Genomic DNA, 15,520 nt, shown 5'->3' on the forward strand with positions numbered 1-15,520 from the left:
AGAGAGCCATCCAGATAAATAGATGATAAAGAACCTACCCCAGTGACCTTACAATATCACTGAGGAGATGAAACGTAACAGTTAAAGTAGAGAAGAATACATGATATTGACCAAGTACCTGATGGGGGAAAACACATGATATTGACCAAGTACCTGATGGGGGAAAACACGTTGAGTGGAGGTTTGGAGTCAGGAAGTGGAGAAGACACAGGGGTTATAGTGATCTGAGAATCGAGATGAAGAACAGTGCATTGAAGGGCCAGATAGTAAATACTTTAAAGACCACATATAGTCCCTGTTACATATTATCATTTTTTTAACATTCCTTTAAGAATATGGAAACCATTCTTACTTAGCTTGTTGGCCTTATGAAATGGGCCTTAAGTAGTTTGCCAACCCCTGGTTTTAGATGAGGTTGGGGGTGGGAGCAGAAGGAGATTTTAGAGGCTTTATTGCTGTGCATTGGTATGAAGATTATAGCAGCCAAATGGAAGAAGGATTGAAGGTATGAAGGAAAAAGAAGAGAATTTAGAAATAAATCAGTCCAGGCATGATATGAATAAGGACTTGGATGGAGTAGTTGTGGTGGAGATGGAGAAGAAGGTCAGAGTCTAGTGACCACTCTGAAGGGAGTATTAGCAAGCCCAGGGGACAATAGATGAAGGAAAGTGGGTAATAGGGATCAAGGAATTTGGATCTGGAAGCTGCAAAATATGGTGGTGATATGGATAGAGTTTGGAAAGAGGGCTAAGCTAGTTGGGGGCTAACATGTTAATGACTGTTGGAACTTGAATCTGAGCTGTGGGTGAACTCTCTGGGGCAGGCACAGACTTTGAATCTGCAATGGTGAATCAGTAATTGGTGAAGGTATGCTAGGCCACCTGGGGAGCCAAGTGGCCCTCAGCTATAGTCTCTAATGGTGAGGATAGAGCAGTAAGGGCGAAGGATGGGTGAGATTAGAGGTAGTGAAAAGGAAATCTAACATATTACCCAATCTAATCTCCCTCCCCCCATAGTAGTTTGTTTATTTACCCATCTTTATTCTGTAAGGAATTGAAGTGGCTTCAAGAACTCATTATGGAGTATTGTAATTAGTCTAATATTATGTTCAGTTTAGGATCCATTAAGTCCCTTTTTCTTCAACCAAAGCAAGTAATTGCTACAATTTGTTGAGAGTGTTTTTTTATGCACCAGGCACTATCAGGCTGTTTAACATTAGCTCATTTGCTCTTCAGAAGTGTCATTCTGCTTATTCCCTAACACTTTTTCCTTGATCACAACAGTGCATGACATACAGACATTGTTCAGTAAGTATATGACTGACTAATTATAATACATAAGCATTGAGAAAGCTTTAGAAAATGGAGGCAAAAAAGAAAAAAAAATATGTAATCACAAAACTCATAACAGTTGGGCTAACCTTTGTGTGTATATCCTTCTAGTCTTATTCTGGTGCCCTTAAAGTCAATTCTCATAGAGAGACATGCTGATCTTAGAACAGATGCTAGAAGTTGCTTTTCATTTTGAGTATTTTAAAATTACTAAATCCTGGATATGAGCTTGTTTGACCTTTTCTCCTAAAAGTGGAGGGTACTCTGTGACTGTGTACCAGAGCAGACATTGACCCAGTAAGTAGATGCTAACCATTCCCCGCTCTCCTTCCCGTGCCTCCAGGCCTGCTACGGCATCCTCAAGGTCCCAGAAGGCAGCTGGCTGTGTCGCTCCTGTGTCCTGGGCATTCATCCACAATGTCTGTTATGTCCAAAGAAAGGTGGAGCCATGAAGACCACCAAAACAGGGACTAAATGGGCTCATGTCAGCTGTGCCCTATGGATTCCAGAGGTAAGAATTCATCCAGGTCTGTGAGCCATTTGTTCTCCCACAATATTCAAACTGACTCAGGCTTCATAGAGATGCTTCATGCCTGCCCGTGTTTCTGAGTTGATAATGGTTCTCCTTGACCTCTGTCACATCCTTGGATGCATGTGAGCCCATGCTAATTAATTTATAGGTGGTACTACCAGTGGTATTGGATAAATTTGGATGAGAGAAGAGGGTATGAGCAGCAGAGTTTTTTTTAAAGGTAAAACCTACCTTAAATACCACCAGGGCTATTCCCTGGTGGCTCAGATGGTAAAGAATATGCCTGCAATGCAGAAGACCAGGGTTTGATTCCCTGGGTCAGAAAGATCCCGTGGAGAAAGAGAATAGCTACCCACTCCAGTATTCTTGCCTGGAGAATTTCATGAACATAGGAGCCTGGCAGGCTATAGTCCATGGGATCACCAAGAGTCAGACACAACTGAGTGACTAACACTTTCACATTTCACTTTTGCCAGTGGTATTGGATAAATTTGGATGAGAGAACAGGGGATAAGTAGCAGATGTTTTTAAGGTAAAACCTACCTTAAAAGTACCATATCTTGGATTTCCCTGGTGATCCAGTGATTAAGAGTCTGCCTGCCTTGGGTTCAATCAGAGGACATGGGTTCAATCCCTGGTCCAGGAAGATTCCACATGCATGGGCAACTAGGCCCATGTACCACAGCTACTGAACCCACATGCTCTAGAGCCTGCGAGCTGCAGCTTCTGGACTGAAAATCCTAGGTACATACTACAGTATTCTTATGGATATGTGTGTTGAGTCTGACTTTTTTCGACCCCATGGACTGTAGCCCGCCAGGCTCCTCTGTCCATGGGGTTTCCCAGGCAAGAATACTGGAACTGGTTGCCATTTCCTACTCCAGGGGATCTTCCTGACCTAGAGACCGAACCTGCATTGGCAGGCGGATTCTTTACCACTGCGCCACCTGGGAAGCCCTCTTATGGATACAGAAGTCAGTATTTTCTCTTTAATTTGAGTAGTGGTTTTGTTTTTCTTACTAAGAACATCCAGCTAATAGACATGTGAAATGAACTCTGAGGTTTCTGGCCAGAGAATCACTAATTTCCAGTAGCAAATTCCCTAGCTAATAAAGCAGATTCTTTCAAAATATTAAAAGTCTGAAAAAAATGTTAAAAGTCTGGACTATGACTCAGGAAGAGTTTTTTTTTAAAGAAGCTTTCTCACCATTGACCTTCTTTTATGGTTTCTAGTACCTGATTTCTAATACCTTTGGGCCTGTTCAAGATGTCCCTGATCTTTCTACTGTTGCTTTCTTGATGTTGGTGGACTTGTACTCGTTTAACTGTCCTTGTTCAATGGTCCTTCACTTTTTAAAGTTGTTTCTTAAAAACACATTATATACTTTTAAAGAAAAGGAAAAACACTTTTTATCAGCAGTTGCTTGACACCCCTTATTTTCACTCGCGCACATACACACACACACACACACACACACACACACACAAATTTCCATCTTTTTTTGAAAAGCATTTCTTTCAGCACTCTCTCAAAGACTCATTTCACTTTAAAGCTACTTTGGGTACATCGTTAGGACTCTGCTTCTACTGCAGCAGGCACAGTTCAATCCCTGATCAGGAAACTAAGATCCTATACACAGTTCAGTTCAGTCGCTCAGTCGTGTCCGACTCTTTGCGACCCCATGAACCGCAGCACGCCAGGCCTCCCTGTCCATCACCAACTCCCGGAGTCCACCCAAACCCATGTCCATCGAGTCGGTGATGCCATCCAGCCATCTCATCCTCTGTCGCCCCCTTCTCCTCCTGCCCTCAATGTTTCCCAGCATCAGGGTCTTTTCCAGTGAGTCAGCTCTTCGCATCAGGTGGCCAAAGTATTGGAGTTTCAGTTTCAACGTCAGTCCTTCCAATGAACACCCAGGACTGATCTCCTTTAGGATGGACTGGTTGGATCTCCTCACAGTCCAAGAGACTCTCAAGAGTCTTCTCCAGCACCACAGTTCAAAAGCATCAATTCTTCGGCGCTCAGGTTTCTTTATAGTCCAACTCTCACATCCATACATGACCACTAGAAAAACCATAGCCTTGACTAGACGGACCTTTGTTGGCAAAGTAATGTCTCTGCTTTTAAATATGCTATCTAGGTTGGTCATAACTTTCCTTCCAAGGAGTAAGTGTATTTTAATTTCATGGCTGCAGTCACCATCTGCAGTGATTTTGGAGCCCAGAAAAATAAAGTCAGCCACTGTTTCCACTGTTTCCCCATCTATCTACCATGAAGTGATGGGACCAGATGCCATGATCTTAGTTTTCTGAATGTTAAGCTTTAAGCTTTTTCACTCTCCTGTTTCACTTTCATCAAGAGGCTCTTTATTTCTTCTTCACTTTCTGCCATAAGGGTGGTGTCATTTGCATATCCCTGCACACATGGCATGGCCAAAAAAAAAAAAAAAGAAAAATAAATAAAGCATGCAAGCTACTTTGGCTGGGAGAATAGACTAAGCTGGTAATAGTTACGTGATTTTAAAGACTGGTTTCAAAATGTTAGCATCCTCATCTTTTCTACTTATGTGCTGCAGATTGCTACTACTTTCCAATAATATTATGTCACTGCCTCTGTTTTTCATCGTTCATTAGTTAAATGAAAAAAACAAGGCATGTGGCACCATCCGAAACATGTAAGAGGTGCTAGATTTTGTGAATCTTTATTCCTTTCCTCAGTAGCTTTCTTTGGTTCCTAAGTAAAGTGTAGATATCTTTGATTCATTAAGGTAACCATGCCTAGTCTCTACTTCTGCCCTCTCCTCCTATATATGAATTGTTTATATTACTGGAAATGATTGAAAGCCTGAGCAGTGGCTAGAGGCAGGTTTCATTTATTCTTAGTTCCATAATAACCTTAAGAGACATGGCTCACCTCATTGTTTTGATGTTCTGAGCTGCGAGTAATACCATTCATGGTTTGTGAAAGGTACTTCTGGAATGCCTTGGTGCCTTCTGCCTTATGGTGGTGTTTTATTTGTAGGTAAGCATTGCTTGTCCAGAGAGAATGGAACCAATCACAAAGATCTCCCATATTCCGCCCAGTCGGTGGGCCTTAGTCTGCAGCCTGTGCAAGTTGAAGACAGGTGCTTGTATTCAGGTAAGTCCAATGAGAAGTGGTGGAGTGGGTTAATACCAAATTAGCCAAACTTACCCTCTCAGTGAGAGCATCCTGCTAACTGAAAGGTTACTCAGGAAGCCACCTCCCACTCACTTCTGGAGCTCTGCTACTGTACAGACCATTTCTGGAACCGTTTTTTGGATGTTGCCTCTGGACCCTTCAGCTTATTCTTTTCAGTAGCCATAGTGGTGGTTAATTTCCATCTTTTGCTGTCAGATCTGATGAATTAGGTCAGTTCTGAAGCTAGATGATCCTGGGTGGAAACAAGCCATAACTTCTAACAACCAGGCCCGTGTTCTTGTGTGGCTCACCCATGGAGGATGGACGACTTGGGTTCCAGGGCAGTTTGACAGATTCTGTTGTTGGACTAAGTGCAACTCACTTGATAGGGAAAGATGCATCTAAATGGGTAAATTATGGTTTGATAGACTTGAAAGTCATTCTCAAAGGCACAGTTGTTGCATATTGTAGTGCAGGTAGAGTTTTCTGAGACATCTGAGGCATAGAAATTTAGCTGCTTGAAGTAGAAGTTGTAGCTGGAGCACCCAAAAGCAGCATTTTGGGGGGATGGGGAGAATGGGCTGGGAGAGGCCAGTCACACCCAGAAAAGGCAGAAATATTGATCCTTCATAATCTAGTTTTCCAGAATGTCATCTCACCTTTTATTCCAAATGTAATAAGGTGGCTTTCCTGGCAAGAAGGGAGGAAGGGCTGACCTTCCACTCCCCCAGACCTCTTGCATAGGAGCTACAGGCTGGTTGCAGTTAGGTTTCAAGTTCACCTTCTTCACAGAAAGGGAGCCATATGATGTCATAGCTTAGGGACAGTGTCTCTAGGTGTTTCATGAGGTTTCTTGCTATCTGACTCATCTTATAGATTTCTTGCTTTAAACCTGGACCCCAAAAGCCCTTTTAGTTTTTAAACTCATTTAAAAAGGACTGCATACTTTGTCTTGCTTTTTAAAAAAAAAAAAATTTTTCCGGCTGATTTTATTTTAACTATAGCACTTTAGCAAATATAAGGAGGAAATTGTTTAAGGAAAACTATTCCGATGGGGTCTATCTACTGCATTAACACATTGCCTTTTTATGCTTTTCTAAGTTCCCTCCTGATTGCTCCCCTCATGTGAGCTTCTTGAGGGCCAAGGTTATGCATCATTGTTTCCCTAGCACAAAGGAGAGTGCCTGCCCAGTGTCATCCCATTGAATAACTATAACTGCATTTAATTGTATCATAGATTAAATGTAATATGCATTCTCTCCAGTAAAAAAAAAATTCCATGTTTTCATAATTACCATATAGTCATTTTATAATAGCACATTGAATTTATATCCATTCATTTACTTACTGTCCTTATTGTTCTCCCTGCATTTTCCCCCATATTTGCTGCTTTAAAGGATGATTTTTTACAGCAGTTAGTAATTGGCAGCATGACTGTGATGAGAGAGAAAAACACACCATATTACCACATTCTGCCTTCTATTGTAGTTACTTACCTACAAGTCTTAGCTTCCCTAGGGGGCTGCAAGCTCAGACTGTTTCATCCTTAGATCCTCCAAACCCCTGACATGGCAGATTGACAATAAATATTAGATCGATAGGTGGATGATGGATGAATAGATGGATGGAAGAAACATTCTGGAGTGGGTTTTTCATTTGCACTGAAGTAGGTTTTGTTTTTCTTACTTAGAGTTTAGATTCTGCATTTTGTAAAAGTCTTTCCAAATTAAGACAATTTTTTTTACAGAGTAAATTAGAGATTTAATGACATTCCAATGAAGTTTTAGTTTTTCTCAATCTTAACAGATCTAACACCTTTTTATAATAGATAATTTGTAATGCATCTATACTACCTTTACTTTTGTAATATCTCTGCTTAGTATACTATGAGTTTACTAAATGAAAATAGTGGCTTAAAATATGGTTGTCAAAATACAGATATATAATAGCTAATTTTCAGCTTTCTTGTTGAGGTAATAAAAGAAAATACATTCATCATTTTACTTGTTTCAACATTCCCCATCCAGTTCCTCTGTTGCATGTAGTTTTATGAACCAGCATTAAGTTCTAAGCAAAGGATAATCTGGCTTCAAAATTCTGACTCTGATGTTTCCAGCAAGTAGTGTTAAGCAATGAGAAGATTCAATAACACTTTTCGTCACTCCAGGTCCTTTGTTCTGGTGGACTTCTCTGAATGGCCCAAACTAGAAATGGTTTTGTGTGTGTGTGACTGTCTCCATTTTCTACATAATGACCCTCCTTGGGAATTCAGCCATCATTATCTTATCATGCCTTGATCCCAGACTCCACACCCCATGTATTTCTTTCTGACTAATCTGTCTTATTTGGACCTTTGCTATACCACCTCAACTGTCTCCCAAATGCTGGTCAGCATCCAAAGCCACTGGAGAAATACCAGCTACGTAGGATGCATAGCTCAACTTTTCTTCTTCCTTGGTTTAAGATCCACTGAATGTATACTTTCAGTAATGTCCTTTGATTGTTAGGTAACTATCTGCCAGCCTCTCCATTACAGTTATCATGCATTCTTTTTTTTTTTAATAAATTTATTTATTTTAGTTGGGGGCTAATTACTTTACAATATTGTAGTGGTTTTTGCCATACATTGACATGAATCAGCCATGGGTTTACATGTGTTCCCCATCCTGAACCCCCCTCCCACCTCCCTCCCCATCCCATCCCTCTGGGTCATCCCATTGCCCCAGCCCTGAGCATTTGTCTCATGCATTGAACCTGGAATGGTGTTCTGTTTCACATATGATAATATACATGTTTCAATGCTATTGTCCCAGAACGTCCCACCCTCACCTTCTCCCTCAGAGTTCATAAGACTGTTCTATGCATCTGTGTCTCGCATATAGGGTTATCGTTACCATCTTTGAAATTCCATATATATGCATTAGTATACTGTATTGGTGCTTTTCTTTCTGGCTTACTTCACTCTGTATAATGGGCTCCAGTTTCATCCATCTCAATAGAACCTATTCAAATGTATTTTTTTGAATGGCTGAGTAATAATTCCATTGTGTATATGTACCACAGCTTCCTTATCCTTTCGTCTGCTGATGGACATCTAGGTTGCTTCCATGTCCTGGCTATTGTAAACAGTGCTGCGATGAACATTGGGGTACACGCGTCTCTTTCAATTTTGGTTTCCTCGCTGTGTATGCCCAGCAGTGGGATTGCTGGGTCATATGGCAGTTCTATTCCCAGTTTTTTAAGCAATCTCCACACTAGCTATACCAACAACTGGTGGCAGTAGCTTGGGTAAGAGATTTCAGCAACTCTTTGGTGTAAATAATGTTGACTTTCTTGTTACCTCGCTGTGGTCAGTATCAGGTGGAGAATTTCTTCTGTGAGGTACCTGCCATGCTTCAATTATCATTGTGTTAATACATGGATCAATGAGGTAGAGATGTATGCTGCTGTGGTGGTTATAAAAGTCTCTGAAAATTTTTATTATTAGGAATTTCACTTATTCAACAAATATTTGAGTGCCTAATTGTGTGTCAGGCATTGTTCTAGGCACTTTGGATTTATCAATGGACCAAAAAAGAATTTTGCACCAGGGAACTTATATTTTGATTTGAGAGAAATCAGTGATAACCAGTAGATACTAAATAGCACATTATAAGACAGTATGTGCTATGGAAAGGGAAAATGTGCCAAAATATGAAGTATAGAAAGAAGATGGGGATTGTCAGGCAGGGGGCATACACTGCAAGTTTAAATAAAGTGGTCAGAGTAAGACTCACCATAGTTGTGACATTTGAGCAAAGACTCAAAGGTGAGAGAAGACACTGCATATATTTGGGGTAAAAGTGTTCCCAGCAGAGGGACAGAAGTGTGTTTAGCCTGTCTGAGTGATAGGAAAGAGGCCAGTGAGACTGTAATGGAATGTGTGGGAAGAGAAGATCAGAGAGGTTACACAGGGACCTGATTGGTTAAGGCAAGGGTTGGCAACTTTTTTCTGTATAGGGCCAGATAGTAAATATTTAAGCTTTTCAGGCCATATACTCTGTGTCACAATTAGTCATCTCTGCCTTTATAGCACAAAGGCAGCCATAGACAGTACTTAAACAAATGAGCATGGCTATATACCAATAAAACTTTATTTATGGACTCTAAAATTTGAAAGTAATTTTATGTCATAAAATATTCTTTTTCTTTTGATTGTTTTCCACTATTTAAAAACATAAAAACCATCTTTAGTTCCTATTCTTATTTCTTGGGCCACATAACAACAGGCAGCTGGCTGCATTTGGTCTGTGGGCCATGTGTGCAAGCCCATGGTGAAGGGTTCCCAGGGCCCTTATAAGGTCTTTTATTTGAGAACTTTCCTGGCTGTCCAGTGGTTAAGACTCGGAGCTTCCAAGGCAAAGGGCATGGGTTTGGTCCCTTTTCGGAGGAACTAAGATGCCACATGCCACACAGTGCTGCCAAAAGATTAAAAAAAAAAAAAAAAAGATCTTTTGTTTTTGCTCAGCATTTAAAGGGGGAGCCTTGGCAGGTTTTGAGCAGATGAGTGACATAATTTGATTTATATTTTTAAGGGATCACTATGGAATGATGTCTAAGATTTGCTTCAGAACAGTCTGGAGGGCAGGGTACTACAGAGGTAAAAAATGAAACAAGATAGGTCATACATTAATTATCGAAGCTGGATAATGAGTATATAATGAGTGTTCTCTATGCTGTTATGTAGATTTTTCCATAGTAAAATGTTACAAACAAAAACAGGCACTCTGGCTGCTTATTTGGAGTAGACTGTGAGTAGGGAAGGTTAGGAACAAGAAAAGCAATTCGGAAGCTTTTACAGTAATCCTTGAGAGATGGCTGGGGTGGTTTTGTCTGGAGTGATAGCCCTGTGGAGGTGGTGAAAAGTGATTGGGTTCTGGATGAATGTTGAAAATAGAGCCAACAGGATTAGCTACAAATAGGATGCGAGGTGAGAGAGAAAGATAGGGGTTGGGGATGTTTCCAGATTTTGGCCCAAACAGGGAGAAGGGTAAAGTATCCATAAACTGAATGGAATAATCTCCAGTTAGAAGAGATGTGGAGGGAAGGATCAACATGAGTTCAGTTTTAGATATTTAAGTTTGAGATGTCTATCAGATATCGTAGTGGAAATATCAAACTGACGGTTGTCTGTGGGAGTTTGTGAGGAAGTTTTGGACTGAAGACATAAATTTGGGAGTCATTGTCATGTAGATATCTTTGGCCTGAACTGGGTAAGATCACTGAGTGAGTGTGTGTAGATAGAGAGGAGAACAGTACCAAGCACTAGGCATTGAAGCATTCCAGTGTTAAGTAGTCGGAGGAATAGGGAGAGAGAAGAGGAGACTGAGAAGTCATCAGGGAGACAGGAAGAAACCAAGAGAGTGTAGTAGCCTAGAAACCAAGGAAAGAAGGCATTTCAAGGAGAAGGAAATGATCAGTGATGTAAAAACACTGCTGAAGTAAGATGAGGACTACAAATTGATCCCTGAATTTAGCAATGTGATTATTAGTAATCTGGATGAGCAATTTAGGTGGAGTGGTGATGGCAAAAGCTACATTGCCAAAGGTCAGGGCAAAGATATAGAGTAGGAAGTCTAGAAAAGTGGGGAAAAGAAGTTCACTCTTTAAGATGGAAGAAATAACAAGTATGTACAGGCAGCCCTCTGTTTCCGCAGGTTCCACATCCACAGGTTCAACCAATGGCAAATTGAAAATATTCAGAAAAAATTCCAGGAAGTTCCAAAAAAGGAAATTTGAATTTGCCTTGTGCAGACAACTATTACATAGCATTTGCACTGTATTAGCTTTTATAATGATTGAAAGTATAGGAAGATGTGCATAGGTTACATGTAAATACTATGCCATTTTACCAATATATAAGGGATTAAGCATCCGTGGATTTTGGTACCCACAGGAAGTCTAGAACCAGTTCCCTGTGGATACTGAGAAACTACTGTATGTTTGCTTGTTAACATGTAGAACATAACGGTGTGCATGCAAAGAGAGTGACCCAGTGGAGAGGAAAAACTATTGGATAGAGGTTTTTCAATAGGTGAGAGAGGGGCGGCTTCAGGTAAGAGCACAGGTTGTTCTTCCCGGGTAACAGACTCAAAGGCAGAGTGTGTAGGCGCAGTGTTAAGTAGGTGTGCTGCTGGGAATCTGCATAGTGCTCTTTTGATTGTTGTAATTTCCTCAGTGAGGCAGGAAACAGAATCATCTGCTGAGAGTTAGGATGTGGGTGAAGCCTCCAGTCTGGGGAGAGAAGAGGTGTGAAACAGTGTTTTGGTTTGGGAAAGTGCAGTTTAAGTACCAGGCTGCATTAAAGATCTTCCCCCGAGGTGAGGGAGAGTGAACTTCAGGTGACCTTGTGAAGTGTGTTTGTGTTTTTCTCCACCTATGTTCTGCTTATACCAATATACTGTATTTGGTTACTGCTTTTGATCCCCATACAGGAAACAAGATTCTAAATTACTTACCAGTTTGGAATTAACTTAATGGTGGCTTAAAAGGGAAATGGGGTTTTGGTCTCTTCCCACAGTAAAACTAGATGTCAGCTATGGAAAACAAAACCCACTCTATTAGTATAAGCAGAAGATGGGTGGGGGTCAAGTTTTATTAGCATCATTGTTTTTCAGAGGTTTATTTAAGGGTATTTGTGATTAGTCACACATCTCAAGTACTTTGATTTATAAACTCTTTATGGGGATTTCTTAACTGTGAATTGTATTTATTCTTCCAATCTTCCAGCAGTGGGGAATACCTACATCTCTCCCATTCTTTGGATTTGGAAACATCCATTCAGCAAGGATAGAATCTTACACTGGTGGTTTTGGTGTCTAGACTAGCCACTATCTACAGCCTCCATATCTGGGAGCTAGAACCTTTCTTCTGAGGATGAAAGTTTCTGGTAATCCTGGAACAGATCCTAAAGACTGGGTTCAAAACATATGCCCCAGACAGCTCCGAATTTTGCCTAGACCGTGAACATACAGTCCAACTGCCACCTTTCCAGAATTCCTTTAGGGTCCTTATGTATCTTATCTTCAAGCCCCATTCAGCCTAAATGTAGATGTTTTAGGCCTTCCCTGAGGAAAAATCAAAGAAAGAACAGTGGTTAAAATATGAAATTTGAGGCCAGATTCCTGGGGTCCAAATCCTGGTTCCATCTCTTGTTTGTTACGTAGTCTTGAGGAAGTTACCTACCAGATCTGTTCCTCAGTTTCCACATCTATAAATGGAGATGATAAAATAGTACCTACTTAAGGAGGTGAAGAACTTAACACAGTGCCTAACAGATACTGAATACTCAGTAAATATTTGTGGTACTAGTAGTTGTACTTGTTATTATTGTTCATATTATTTCCTGGCATCAATCTGACTTTGTTGATGTGAAGTCCTGGCATTCATCCAGCCAAACTGAATAGAATCATTAAACATTTGGTGCTGGTGTAGGTGCCCCTTTTGACAGTAGAGGAATGTGGGCATGTCTGGAGTTAGCATGTGTGTATATTTAAGTCAGAATAAATTGGTGGGCAAGCAGGAGTTTACTGTTAGGCTTACAGTAAATAGCTGTTGACTATGAGGGAAGTGAACTTTTTTAAAACAAGTGAAAATCTTTGACAAGTGGGGAAATGAAAGTATGTCTACTCAGTGACTATTAAAGGTGGTACTAGTAGAAAAGGAAATTAAATATTAAGATTAAAGGGCGCCAAAAAATAAGAAGGAAAGCACCTTAATATTTTTTTCATATATTCCAAATTTTATTTGTGAGTACAAATTGTTCCTGTTCTAAGATATTTCTGGTCCTTGCCTTCAGGCATGTATAGTCTATTAAGGGAGACCAGATACAAACATGAGAAAAGTTAAATAACACTCAAGTGATATCACCCATCAGACCTTGCAGACCCTTAGGGATGAGAGATCAGAAGGACTGGTGGCCACTGTTGGTGCTAGAGTTTAAGTACATAACAGCTAAATAAGTTTTGTAGGCTCACTTTAAACCATTTATGACATGGTGTCAGGGACCAGACTTTGAGAAAATTGCTCTGATATCACCCATTTGTTCACAGATTATTGGGTATTAAGGGCAACCAAATAGACACTGCCCTGCAGCAGGATAAGAACTGCTGAGGACAAATGCACCAGGCCCATGGTGTTCAGCACAGATGTTATCTGCTTTTGAGGAGTACACACTGTTTTCTTTTAGGGCAGGTAATAAAATATTTCTTTAAAGAGACAAGAAACAATTTAATTCCTAAATCATTCTCTGGTGTTCTTTTTCAAAGATTTTTATTCTAACCACCCTATCTGATTAAACTGTCATCCCACAAGAAACTCCAACTCCCCTTATAAATGTGAACATGTAAGGATAGCATTTTCCCTCTAATGAAAGTATTTCAAAAACTCATTTCTCTTCTATTATTTCTGAAAAATAAGTAGAAAATTATCTCTTTTTAACCCCTTTAAAAGTAAACCACAGTGAGATATTACTTCATACTCATTAGGGTGGTAATAATCAAAAAAGCAGACAATAACAATTATTGTCAAGAAGGTGGAGAAATTAGAACTCTAATGTGTTGCTGGTGGGAATGTAAAATGCATAATTACTGTGGAAAACAGTTTGGCAATTCTTCTAAAAGTTTGACATAGAGTTACAGTATGTCTTGGTAATTCCACTTCTAAGTATATATCTACAAGTTAGAGGTCCCCAAGACCACCCTCAAACTCAATAATTCATTAGAAGGACTCGCAGAACTCAAGAAACAATTATACTCATGGTCATAGTTTGTTACAGTGAAAGAACACAGATTAAAATCAGCAAAAGTAAGAGGTACATAGGGCAGGGTCCAGAAGAGACCAGGCACAGAGCTTCCAGTTTCCTCTCTAAGTGGAATCTTGTGGACAATGCTTATTTTTCTCAGCATTGGTGTATGATAATACACACAGAGTATTGCCAACCAGCAAAACCACCCAAGCCTTAGTGTTCAGAGATTTTATTAGGAGTTGGTCACGTAGACATGACTGACCACCTGCATAGCTGGACTTAGTCTCTAGCCTCTCCAGTCCCTCCAAAGGTCAGGCTTCCACCATAAATCACATTGTTAGCAGAGACTATCTGACATGGCCCAAGGCCTCCAGGTAAATAAAGACACTCTTATCAGACAGGACATTCTGAAGGTGAAGAGGTTACCTCTCAGGAGCTAGAGGCAAAGGGCCAAAGTTTTCTTTGGCAAAGTTAATCCTTTATTGCACGTTACCAAAGAGAAATGAAAACATATGTCCACACAAAAACTGGTACACAAATCTTCATAGCAGCATTATTTCTTAATAGCTAAAAAGTAAAAATAGTCTAAATGTCCATCAACTGAAGAATGGATAAACAAATGTGGTATATCCAATATAATGGAATATTATTTGGCCATATTTTAAAAAGGATGAAATTCTAATACATGCTGCAACATGGATGAACCTTGAAAACATGCTAAGAAAGAAACCAGATATAAACTGCCACCTATGATTCCACTTACATGAAATGCCCAGACTAGGCATTTCTGTAGAGACACAAGGTAGATTGGTGGTTGCTCAGGGCTGGGATTGGGAACAGGGAGTGGCAAATAGAAATGAGATTTCTTTTGGGGGTGATGAAAATGTACTGGAATTACATAGTGGTGATGGTTGTACAACTCTGTAAATACACTAAAAACATTGAAATGTATACTTAAAATTGATGAGTTTTGTGGTATGTAAATTATATCTCAGTAAAGCTGTTCTTTTTAAATGGGTATTAAAACACCACCAGCCATCACCTTAAGTGATTACAGTAGAAATGAGATATATACAAAAGCATTTTGTTTAATAGAATGTGCCAAATACATATTTTTGGGAAAAAGTAAAAAGTTATTTGATTGGTTAGCATTTCTCCTTGATCACCAAGATATGTGGACTTCCAGCTTTGAGTATGACCTTAGAATGTCCTTTTTTGAAACTAGATGGATTTTATGGCAGTTTCCTAGGGACATTTCATTTTTCATCTAAGTACCCAATTCTTGTTCATGTTATTGTCTTTTATTTTGAGTAATTTATATTTATGTCTCTACATTTTATAAATTTGATCTAAGAGGGATGATCTGTTTTTACCTTCCCATTAGTAGTAGTTTTATGTCACACACTCATCTCCTTGAACAGAAAACATTCGTTTTGCTTTCCCTTCCCATATTTTTGTCTATTAAACAGCAGAAGAGCACTATGCCCAACATTTTTAACCTTTTCCTATGGAGTGCCTTTTGCTACTTGTTTTTTTAAATGACCAGCTAGTTTCTTAGCCAAGGGATAACAGAAGGTATCCAGATAAAAGTATAGTTTGGGCTTTTCATCATCCTCGTTTTCATGAGGCTTTTCAAGTCATAGAATTTTTAAGGATACAAATTTCAATATAACGGAACAAACTCTTCCAATTGAGCTAAGTTGGGGTAGGCT

At 39.7% G+C, this 15,520-nt stretch overlaps 1 protein-coding gene across 4 annotated transcripts in view; it reads left to right on the forward strand.

The window, feature by feature from the left end:
• The window catches only part of JADE3 (jade family PHD finger 3), a 148,270-nt gene that overhangs the window by 120,415 nt on the left and 12,335 nt on the right, over positions 1-15,520 (forward strand). For all 4 annotated transcript variants that reach the window (XM_081567097.1, XM_081567094.1, XM_081567096.1 and 1 more), the window contains 2 exons: positions 1,675-1,842; positions 4,886-5,002. In XM_081567097.1, the coding sequence (XP_081423223.1) occupies positions 1,675-1,842; positions 4,886-5,002 (285 nt within the window). The remainder of the gene's footprint in view (positions 1-1,674; positions 1,843-4,885; positions 5,003-15,520) is intronic.

Source organism: Giraffa tippelskirchi, chromosome X (genome assembly GCF_054371585.1).
Source record: "Giraffa tippelskirchi isolate mGirTip1 chromosome X, T2T-mGirTip1v1.2.pri, whole genome shotgun sequence".
NCBI lineage: Eukaryota > Metazoa > Chordata > Mammalia > Artiodactyla > Giraffidae > Giraffa > Giraffa tippelskirchi.